Source organism: Varanus komodoensis, unplaced genomic scaffold (genome assembly GCF_004798865.1).
Source record: "Varanus komodoensis strain SLA01 unplaced genomic scaffold, ASM479886v1 scaffold1, whole genome shotgun sequence".
NCBI classification, from domain to species: domain Eukaryota; kingdom Metazoa; phylum Chordata; class Lepidosauria; order Squamata; family Varanidae; genus Varanus; species Varanus komodoensis.
The window spans coordinates 79661385-79673515 of NW_025335268.1; the positions used below are offsets into that span (position 1 = coordinate 79661385).

Sequence of the window (12131 nt, forward strand, 5' to 3'; positions counted from 1 at the left end):
CTCTCACTAAGAGATCATTTATAGTGATCTGCAGTGTTGCTATAAATGTACCATAGGCAGTTTTGACATGTCCTATAGTGTAATTTAATTGAATTATCATGAAGCCTGAACTGAGACATCAGTTGATGTACACCAATGGTATCATCAATATACACCACTCTGATTACTTTTATTATAGAAACATTTACTAAGCAGTATGAAAATGCTGTGAACTATGAACTTTTTTCTGTTTTCAGGATTTTATTATTTTTTTAATCTTAAAAATCTTCTTAAATACTAGCCCCTTAATATATCTATATTGACAGTGATAGCCTTCTAATTCTTATTCACAGCTTATCAGCATGTTTAGGACAGCCACTGAAGCTTCAGAGTAGAAACATAAGATGGTCAACAACAAATACTGAAAAAAGATTATGTTAACACAGTGGTGTATGGAAGCAGAAGTGCAAGGAAGATGGAATCCAGATTTTTTTTTCAACAGAAGTTTGGTATTATGCCATATATTGATACATATTTAAAACTAAATAAATGGATTGAATTATTGGAAGTAATGAGTGATGACAGGAATTGCAGCTGTGCAATGCCTAGACAATTATATGTCCCCCATTCCAATTACACAGGCTGTCATGATGAGTTATGCACACTAATATTTACCACTACACCACTGGTTGACTGGAAAGGGCTATAATGGTTCACATATGAAGATTCTGAATGAAACCAATAAAGTTCATATTCTATCTTCCAACATGCACAAAATACAGAACAAAATTCAAAAGAAACACATATACAATAGGCTTTATGGGCAGGGGGAAAAAAAGATCCACAACGACCAAAATAAAAATCTAGATTCACTTACAGCAATTTTTTCTGTTGTGCCAGATGAGAAACAAAATACAAGAATAATTTAAGTAAACAATTAAATCAATTAGTCAAGAAGAACAATCTAAAAACTGTGACTATCTATATCCAGTGACAATGAGCAATGTTTATTAGCTGATTTTCAAGCATCCAGGGTAAAAATAGGAAACCATGGATGCTTATGAAACCAAAATTCTATGGAAATAAACAGGTCTTTAAGCCTCACTGATTTATTCAAGACATACAGCACTATCTCTGTAATGACCCAGTTTGGAAGATGGAATAACCCATGGTAGACAAACTACAAATGAGACTTCTAGTTCCTTCCTGTTCACCTGCTTCCACTTTCCAAAACCCTTTATTTTTGTTGATAAAAACTCTTTGAGTTGTTTAATCCTGAACAACCTAAGTGTTCACATATGATGAGAACAGGAAAATCCTGGGCTGTTTCAAAAGGCTGAAATGGGTAAGAAGGCAGGATACAGCAGCATACATGCATGGTGGCACTAAAACAATCCATGGTTTCTCAGATTGTTGAAACTGTTAAAGTTCCTTAAGTGGACTTTATTCCCCACTGAACATACCCAAAGATTGGTGCTTTACACTCACATGATTGCTTGTTAAAATATTTCTATATTTTTATTTTATAATTTAAATAAAAATAGTTAGAAAAAAATCTCAATGCATCTCTTAATTTTAAATTGGAAAAGCAAAGGGCAACTACCGTGCAAGTTTTACAACCTGTTATGATTAAAATCCCCATGCCCTACTTTGCAATGTGTCTCCTTTAAGGTCACTATCATAAACTGTACTTGTAGTACAAATCATGCTCACATAATAAACCCTATCGATGCCTTTTTGCATGGTGATGTATTAATGTAAAGAGGCTTCTATACGATTTAGACTTCTTTTGCCCATATCTATACAGTCTGCCTCCTCTGGAGGAAGTTTATTGATAGGTTTACTTAGAGAGCACACCTTAGTTAATACTTAGCATATGTACTTCAACACAGAGCTTATGTAGTATAGTGGCTTAAGATACTGGGCTGAATCCAGTGTTAGTCTAACTTAAGTCCCATTCATTTCTGCAAATGTACCACAAGTAATGCTAAGACAGGGTACAATCCATACTGATCCAGATTCAAAACTGGATTCTGCCATGGACTCACTAGGTAGCCTTAGACAAACTGCTCCTTCTTAGTATCATCCTCCTTTCACCTACAGTCCGGGATCATAATATTAATTTATCCAACATGGCTAACACAAAAGTTAATCAATGAGTTTATATAGAATGCTCAAATAAACTTTGAGCATTATAAATTGTTATTAATTTTATGTAAGGGCAATTTTTTTGAGAGCGAGAGCACAGTTCCAAAGTCAGTTTACCAGAGAGATGTTGATGTGAGGGTTGCAGCAGGCTGGAGCAAGGCAGGGTCTACTTAAAGGTGGACAAAAACAGCAGGAAGGGCACAGGTGGGAACAAGGCAGGAACAAACAGGAGCAAAACATAGTGATTCAGGGGCCAAAGCACCAGGACAACTTGTGTTGTTATAGAAAGCAGCAGCAGTGGAGGGAAGCCTTTGATGCTAGTCTTCAGAGTCTCCAGCTGCACTGCATAATTGCTCCACAGGTGTTCCTTTCAAGTGCCCACAAAGGCACTCCCGGTTCTGCAAGCACTTGCAGAGTTTTCAGGCCCTGATCCTGACAGTGGCAGCCATTTAAAACACTGGGTACCAAGTTTTAAAATAAGCAAAGCAAAGCCACCTTTCATTTATTATCCTAACCTTTATCTATTAACCCAGTCACATGGGAGTTAATCAAAGAAAAATATAATTTCTAAATCACCTTGTGGGCAGGGACTAATGAAAGATATTCCAGACAGAAAACACACATCACACTGAGAGGGGTGCTGATACAGCGAGGAAAGTATGTGTAATCAGCCCTAATTCGCATGTTACAGTAATTTATAGGTTACCTCCATCATGTGGGAGCCACTCATGAAATCATTTCTCTGAATTAAGGAATATGGATGCTTCTGGCCACATATTCAACCTAGTAATTTATTTTCTCTACCAAATTGAGCTCTTAGGACCATCACACAAAAATCAAATTCTTCTTTTTGACCCACTCTTTCTACCATCTGAGCAGATAATTTAGAAGGGCAGGGAAAGTATTTTTGTTGTTGTCATTAAACAATTAGGAGTTAGAAATCCTTGATGATCTATTGCAAATAACCCAGAGATCTAGCAGTGTAGTGTATCCTACATTCTGTCCACAGCTGATTCAAATTTGGATGCTTAACCTTAAAACTGATAGAAAATAGTTACTTTCCATGTAATGGTTTTAAACATACAACATAGTAAGAGTCCCCTGTAGATTATCCATTATCTATTAAATGCTCTCTATTAAGCAGAAAGCAGGGGCAGAAGAATAAAATGAAAAATATACTTGTGCCAGAGAATAAAAAGTAAAGAAAGTAGGTAAAAACATTTTCATCAACCTGGAATTAAGAAGCCTACGGTGCACATATAATAATGACTGCAACTGCATTTTATTTATTCATTTCTTATTTATTTTTGGATTTATATTCTGCCTTTTTCCTACAAAGGGCTCAAGGCAGCTTACTTCTCCTCCTCCATCTTATCCCCAGAACAATCACCCTGTGAGGTAGGTTGGGCTGAGAGTCTGTGACTGGCCCAAAGTCACCCAGTTGGCTCCATGGCTGAGCGGGGATTAGTACCCAGGTTGTCTGAGTCCCAGTCCCATGCTCTTAACCACTACACCACACTGGCTCATTTGAGTTTAGGCAAAGAATGTTTTGGTCTTGATGAATTGTAATTTACTAGTAAGCACTGGCCACTATGCACATGTCCAAAGGGTACTCACACATTAAGTGTTTCAGACAGAAAAAATATATCATTTTAATTTTAAAAGAGAAAGCAAAAACTGGCTAGAAAGCAGTCCTGGAAAATAGAATTTGTACAGTTCACAGAAAAAAAGGTAAAAAGGATGAACGGAGAGCAGCAAGAAATGAAGGATGCAGCAATGATAAAAGTAGTAATACTTGTACTTCCTATAGTAACAGCAGTAGTGGTCTCAATAATTTGGAAGTGTGAAACAGATCGGAGTCAAAGAATGTCATCACGATGCTGTATTTTTGGATGTAAGAAATACATATCTTTGGCAATGATGTACTATGGATTTATGCACACCAATAAGGCTCCTTGTACTCATCACATACCTTCTCATTCAGCTCTAAGAAGAATGCAAGTACTGAAAAGAATATAGGAAAGAAATGCAAGAATATTTTAAAAGGAGTAAAGCAAGTCCAATGAGGAAGAATTACTGCAATATAGTTAATTTACAGGAAGAAACCTAAGGAACACACCTGACCTATTTTTGGATGTTTAATGTCAGAACAAGGACGAAAGAAGCTGTTCCAAATCCAAAGTTAATCCACTAAAATCCAGTGCAATTCATGGTATATACATTTGTTGCAACTAGCTTGTCTTAATTATTCCAATCTTTGCCTGACTAATTTTCTCTTGATTTGAGTAACTGTTGATGAAAAGTAATCTTTTACAGGGTTGTACAAAGGCAGCATTTAACAAGGTGCTTGGTCTTCTTACTAGCCATTTGCCTTCCCCTTCAAGACTATAGTAATTACCTGCCAATTAACAAGTTACACCATAGGTGCACTTACTGATCATTTTCATTATGACTTCATCAAGAAAAGTACAAATTACATAAATTAAAAAGCTTTAATGATAAGTTGTATTTACTGTGAAAAGTAAATATCTAAAAAACACTTTAAGGCCACCTATGCATTTTTGTTTCTTACTGCTCCTAAAGTCATTCAAATCTTTCCAAAATAACTTGAATGAACATCTTGCTTTTTGGTTGTGTTTTCATGTTTCTGCTACAAAGGATTGAAGGCTAAAAGATAACCTACCTCCAGAGATTGCAAGATTTGTCATCTGCAGCCCTGATTCCTGAAGTCCTTCATTGCCTGTGGAATATTCAAGAGCCTTAGATGACACCATTTCTTGTGCTTTATCTTCACCCAAAACAGAGACCTGACCTCGGGGTACTTCTAAGGCACCTGTACCCATTATCTCCTCATATCCTTCGGACCTTTGGGCCAATGGAGAATCCCGAGAAGCAGATAGGAAGGGAGTGTCTAAGGGTGAACTTGGAGGAGATAATGAAGACAGAGACGACCGTGAAGACAGAGATGCCAGGGACAGAGGTGTATCCAAAGATCTTCTTTGTTTACTGCTACTAGAAGTCCCAATAGATTCAATATATTGTATGTCTTTGCTATGAGAATCAATTGGTTCATAGCGTATATGCTGCCCATATTCTGTAGCACTGTCCGTTTTCTCATATTGAGGAAGACCATAGATGTCTGTGAAACTAACAGAGCTAAGAGAGCCCCTGCTGGATGCCAATGATCCACGGCTGGATGCCAATGACCCCCGACTGCTGCCAGAGGATATTGTCAGGGTGCTGGCAGACAAGCTAGAATACAAACATATACATGTGTTAATTACATATTCAGGAAACACAAGCTTAAAAACTGGAATTCATTTCATCAATAAAGGTGAAAAAATATACAGATTTAGCAAAGGAAGTACTTTACATTTTATCAAAGGACTGAAGGCTGCAAAGAACACACCAGATCAGGCAAGAAAGCCGCACAATAAGTGATTAATGCTTCCTTCCTACACATGTAAATAGCTCAACAAAGGTTACACTCAGTGAGCTGGTTCAAGTGTCATGCAGGACAATCTTGGGCTTACATACTACTTTTTCCCTTCATCCATGCCTGTATTTCTTCTTCTTGAAGCACACATACACACTGGCTACCTACAGTTTGCACTTGTCCTCCAAGTCAGAACTGTGCCTATCATGATCGAGCCATGATTTTCATTGTGCGTTAATGGAAAAATTCAATGTCAGTTTGGATCTGGATACAACAGTAAAATACAGTTTTGAGATAAACAGCCCTGGTTCTTCAGCCTGTGACTGGCCCAGCCTAACCCTAAGTTAAGCAGAGTGTATGCAACTGGCCCAAAGACACTAGTGAGTTTCATGGCTGACTGGGAACTAGAACCTGGAACTTCCAGGCGTCTAGATGCAATACTCTAACCACTCCAATATTCTAACAATACCACTGGATTTCTTACAGGCTAATGAATGTTATTATTTCATTTCTACACTGCCCAACAGCTGAAGCTTTCTGGGCAATCTGCATTAATTAGGATTTTTTAAATTTCTCCCCTTTACCATTCTCCAAGTTAAGCAGTTTCTTAACAGTATACATATTATAGAGTTAGGAATTTCCTCTTCCCACAAGTGTCATTAAATATTCTCTTAGAAACTGTTGATGGTTGAAGTATCAACCATCATTTTTTCATCTAAGCAATTTTAAGCTTAAATGTAGGGCATATTCTGACCCATGCTAAGCCTGCAATTTATTGCCTTTCATAATAACCATTTATAACATTATTACTGCTCTATGCACACACATGCACGCACTCTAGCTAAATATGATTTAATTGTACATAATCCAGAGCCAAGCCTCAGAATCTAGAAATTAGCCAGCAGCATATGAAATCCACATGTTTACTTCTTTCAACTGTATTCTGAAACTTAGCAGCTTTCTAGGGTTTTGCAGTTGAAAAGTGATTTTATTCTTAATCCATCAATTTGCCACAAAGCAATATGATATCAACTGTAATCATAACACTAAGACTGGACAAAGGACTCTGTTTCATTTAAGCTAGAAGATTATGGAAAAAACCAAGATAGCTAGTTCTATTTTATTGTTTAGGATGCAAAACAATCTTAATCCCCAGACATCCCATCCGGAAGGCATAAAGATGGGGTAGAGGTTTCTCTGCAAGGGTAGAAAGTACCTCTGCCAGCAAAGAGCATGGGCATGTGTAATCTGTTAGCCTTCTGTAACCCTATGGGAATTTTCATTGCTGCAGACCTACTACTGATAGTAGGACCCAAACCAGGGCATTCCAAGGGATAAATGAAATCTTCTTCCTTCCCTTGAGAGGCCCCAGGATCAGGCACATCACTTATGCAAGTCTGGAACTGGCATGGATGTTTTTCCTCCTACACAAATCTTTGCAGAGGGGAGGCGTCAATAAGAACCCCACTCCCTGCCGTGTTTATCCTAGGAGCCAGCAGGACAGTGAAAGTAGCAGTTGATCTAGCATTACATTCCCCACAACCACTCACAAACACTTAGGACTGCTCTGTCAATCATGATTAGCCAGAAATGCACAACTCAGTTTCTCTGAAGTACTAACCTTTTCAACTGAGAATATAAATAGGAAGTTAAACGAGTTGCTTCTTCCAACTGCATGAGCAAGCAATTTTTCTTCTCCTGTAGCAGTATCCTGTAATACAGTAGACACACATGGTCTTACTTTGCAAACCCAAATACATCTTTCTCAGTGCTTCAAAGTGAAATCTTCATCTACATAAAGTCCTACTTTTATTAAAACATTACACAAAGACTTTTAACAGTGCTGATAAATCATATGAAACCCATCCCAGACTACCAGGTGAATACTGCATATGAACAATTATGGTCTAAGCAGGCCTCACATAACTTAATTTCATCAAAATGTATAAGCAGGCAGAAGGGCATCCAGAGCCTATGGGAATGGGGCAGCCTATAAAAATTAAAATAATAAAAATATACACAGGAGTTGAAAGTTAGTGGGCACACTATTGATAGTCTTCTGCAGTGGCGTTTTTATCATATTACTGTAAACTAACATCAGGAGAAAACACTGCTCAGAGTTATTTCTTATATCTCTACTGTTCAGCATTAGGCCTCTGGGCACAAAACGCATGGGACAAACAGGCAATGATTATTGAAATCAGCCTTCCAAAAAACATGTACAAGCTAATTAAAGTTACTGACAGAAACAGAGATATGAGATAATGGGATAGGCTTGTAGTATAACTCAGTATGGCAATTATTATGGGCTTATATCTGTGAATTCTAAGGGTTCCTATCCTTTTTGAAACAGCTGCAGAAAATCCAGCTGTCACTACTCCCATAGTTACTGTTTGACTGTTATCAGACAGGAATTATATCAGTTTATTAAACAGGCTCTAGAGACATAAAAAAAATGGATAGCACATGAGAGAAAAATAGCTGTTAGCTGGCAGTGGTAATAGTATTTACCACTGTATTGCTATAGATTTATAACTGCATCATTATTCCAACACATCTGTCATATATCCTCTAGCATCTAACAAAATCAATTAAATTCTCAAACCTTTCAGCAGCACCATAAGAAGAAGTGGCTTGAGCCTGCTGGATCTCATCCTCGAGGCGCCTTTTCTCCTCCTCTAAACGTTGGATGTCTTCTGGGGACCGCTGCTGCTGACTTATGAGTTGTAGTTCTTGTAAAAGAGCTTCTTTCTCTTTGATGAGCTGAAGACGGTCTCTGTCAGCCTCCACTATTCCTGGCCAATATTCATGATCTTGTAGAGCCAATTGTTGCTGTATACTGAAAACCCTTAGATATACAGAAATACAAATAAATGAAATAACAGCAGGAAAAAAACAATGAAAATCTCTGCAAACAGATTGGTCATAAAAGTCCTTAAAATGTATTATACTAAGAAAAAATAACACCACACATTTTTATCTGCCTTCATGAACATTAGGAACTAGGAATTTTATTTCCACTATTTTGAAGGTGTTTTTTAAATTATCCTGAGAGATGTCTTAATACTCTAGCTGCATCTCAAAATAGATCTGGGACCAACTCAAACTAAAATATAGTGAAACCTTGTTTGCATGTCAACTGAACACAGTGGATTTTAATTCAAACTATCAGTTGTAGAAGTAATAAATATTTAATATTTGTTTAGCATCCTCAAAGAAGGGTCTGTAAGGAACACATATGACAATTCTGTGACTGATCATCATACGGTTTAATATACATAGAAAAATAGCTGCTTATTATATTACTTCTGTATTTTTTTAAGTCTGTATAAAAGTCTCCCATTAGTATTATGCTCATGTGTTACGAAAGACAGGGTCTTCTGATATGTTAGACTCCTTTGAATTGCTCACAGTAAAGGGCCACAAATAAATACTCCATACATTGGTAAGGTCCTAAACTAAAAAGCTGAAGCACCTAAGAGTGTATTTTTTAAGGATTTGCTTGACTTTGTTGGTGTTATACCATGCTCTTTCTTCACTGGGGCTAAACAAGGAGCTTGCTTAAAGTAGTTTAAATATACAGAAATACTTTAATTTTATCAATTGTAGATTTAAACCAAACACAGCACATTCCTGCACCCACACTGTGCAAATGCAGTAGATGTTTTACTAGCAAAGAAAGGGTCAACACATAAATATTTTGAGTAGACAAAAGCCCTACAGAAATGTCAGCAAGCTAAGGGAAGGAATGCATGATAAATGAAGAATGTGACCACAAAGATAACTGGTAGAAATATATGTGCTCTGAGCTGTTCAAGGTTTTAAAAGAACCCTTTTACTATTAATGCATATTTAGTAAACAAGGTAGAGGTTTTCTGAGGAAGAGGCAACAGTTAAGGGTGCAATCCTATGCACTTTCAGACAGAAAAATGTCTAGAAATGAAAGCCGTGCCCAACCAGCATGGTTGGTGGAAGCATGCTATGAGTTGTAGGACTTTCTCTTGTTAAACATGCCTAAGTTTGTGCCCTAAATCACAAATGAGGGGAAGTACTGTCTTCAGAATGGAAACACTTTACATGAAACATTTCAAATATCAGGATAGAAAGTACCCTAACATATATCATTTAGCACAACCTTCTCCAGAATGATAGTCTCAGATAGGTTGAAGTGCCATTCTTATCAGCACTAAGGCCAGTGGTTAGGAATGCTGAGAGTTCCAACTGCTGTAGTTCAAAGCATCTGGAGGACATTAAGTGATCAAATATATGAATCGCACAGATTATGTGGCTGTATGCCTATGATAAATTTTCTGGATATATTGGGTTGGTTGATCACCAAACGGATGGTGTAAAAGTGTGACATACAAGCACAGATTATCTGGATCAGGTTTATACCCACTCCATTCTGAGATGATCTCCGAAAAATAACTCGTTCCTATCTTGTTTCACTATGTTAAATCACAACAAAAAGGGACAACACCTTTTTTGATTAAAGGGCTCTAGTGATCCCCAATCCCCACAAAAAGCCCTATCTGTCCGACAGTTCTTGGGCTCAAACATTAATTGCAATTTGTTCTTTAAGCATCATATTTCCATTATGATGCAACCCACTTATAAATATTTGGTGGCCTGAAATCAACAGCAATTTACAAGTATCACTTCCCCACATATATAATGTCATCCGTATCTAGGTATTATGTCTTATCCAGTAGATATCTGTTACCTGCAGTCAGTGGTGTTGGTATGCAGCCTATTAAGGGCCCTGCCAACCAACAGCCACTATGCACATAACGAATTTGGCTGGGTTTTATGCCCTAGATGTCTTGCAATTGTGTTGTACTTCCTCATTTTCACGTTTCACCGGCTCACCTACTGTATGTTACGTTTCCCCCATCCCACTTAAGGAGTTGCTTTGGATCAATTTTCTTGAGGCCTCCCAAAAGCTAGGGTTGGTCTTATTGTGGGTCTTCCAATTCAGTGTGCTGTCCTTTACATATATTTATTGTGCTTTTGTCTTTTGTCTTGCTAATGTTCAGTGTGATATCTAACAGTGCTAGATACCTGAATACACATGTGCAAATTTCTTTGTGAAGCCTGTCGGAACCAAGCACAGAACAACTGTGAGTAGACACCCTTACATCTTACATGTACTTACCTCTTTTTGGCCTCTTCATACTGCCAGCTCAATTTTATTTTGTCAGCATGTCTTGCTTTATCATCAAAACCAAACTTATGTGAGGCATGAAAAATAAAAAACCAATACATTAGAGAAATAGCAATACTATTCAGGGAAATGTGATTTAAGTACAGCTTCAAAATTTGACCTGGTCCAAAACTGTTTTAAGGTAGCTAATTTTACTAATACAGAAAAAGACTAAACTCACTCTTTCACTATATTGGTTCACAAGTATATATATCTATAACTATTAATTATGCTTATTCAAGTATCTGCATGCCGAAAATAATAAAAATATATCAAATTTTAGGACAATATCCAACAGAACTGCTGCTGACTGCCTCACGCCAATGGGATCCACTACTTACAAAACAGGGAGTTAATGCTTTGTAAAGGAATACTGGAAATGAATGAAATGCAGATCAGGACAAATCAGTCAATCTCCCTTCTGCAAGCTCTGCTGACCCACTCCATTCTAGAAACTTATGTTTTCACTCACTTCAGGGTGTTTTAATAATCACTAACTCTCTATTACACTTTTTTATTATAGGAAGTCCTTTGGTGCGGCACATTTATAATTATAAATACATTATATTCAGTTAAAATGTACATCTATGCAAATCTATGCTGATTCACAGTTGTTACTAATTTCATATTCAGAATAATTTCAATGGTATCAATGGCCAAATAACTAAAAATCAGTCTACATAAAGTGGGAGGACTTTTGAGCTTTTTAGGCTTTTCTAAACTTCCTATAATTAAACTCATTAATTTATTATTGAGCCTCTGAATCCCTAAACTTCAATTTTTACTGGCACAGAAACTAAACAAGAGAAGTCTTTTTCCTTCATGAAATACAATTTCATAAATTAAGCTACAATACAATTTATGCATACCATGTTGGAGTAAGAAGTCCATTCCTGCAACAAAGAAAAAATAATATATAGAGAATGTATTTGAAATACTGATTTTTTAAAAGAATCTGTGTATATTCTATGGTGAAAAACATGGAAAAAGTGCTAACATTAAGTTTAACATTAAGTGCTAACATAATATTTATGTTAGCTAGTTTAAGTACTAACATAAATTTCAGCCAGAGAAACAGATTCCAGATTACTGCCTATCTCAGTGATAGGGGCTGAGATAGGTAAGTACACTTTACTTAGCTATGTAAGAAAGAATCCACATCTGTACTGGGAAATTTAAGTTTTCTTTAAGCTCCAAGTCTTTAATAAGTGTTGAAAATTATTCCAATTTTATTTATTTATTTACTGCCTTTTTATAATGTGCACAGCCATCATAGCTCTCAGAGAACTTTAAATGAAACAGAGAAGTTTTAAGATGGCAGATGAGACTGAAAGTGAACAAATGTCCCTTTACTGAAACTATAAC

General features: G+C 36.8%; 1 protein-coding gene across 3 annotated transcripts in view; it reads right to left on the minus strand.

Annotated features, from left to right (window-relative positions):
• Window positions 1–12131, minus strand: part of WWC3 (WWC family member 3) — a 67978-nt gene that overhangs the window by 20650 nt on the left and 35197 nt on the right. For all 3 annotated transcript variants that reach the window (XM_044432369.1, XM_044432359.1, XM_044432349.1), the window contains exons 8-12: window positions 11636–11659; window positions 10719–10792; window positions 8169–8411; window positions 7185–7274; window positions 4811–5379 (exon numbers count right to left, since the gene is read on the minus strand). In XM_044432369.1, the coding sequence (XP_044288304.1) occupies window positions 4811–5379; window positions 7185–7274; window positions 8169–8411; window positions 10719–10792; window positions 11636–11659 (1000 nt within the window). The remainder of the gene's footprint in view (window positions 1–4810; window positions 5380–7184; window positions 7275–8168; window positions 8412–10718; window positions 10793–11635; window positions 11660–12131) is intronic.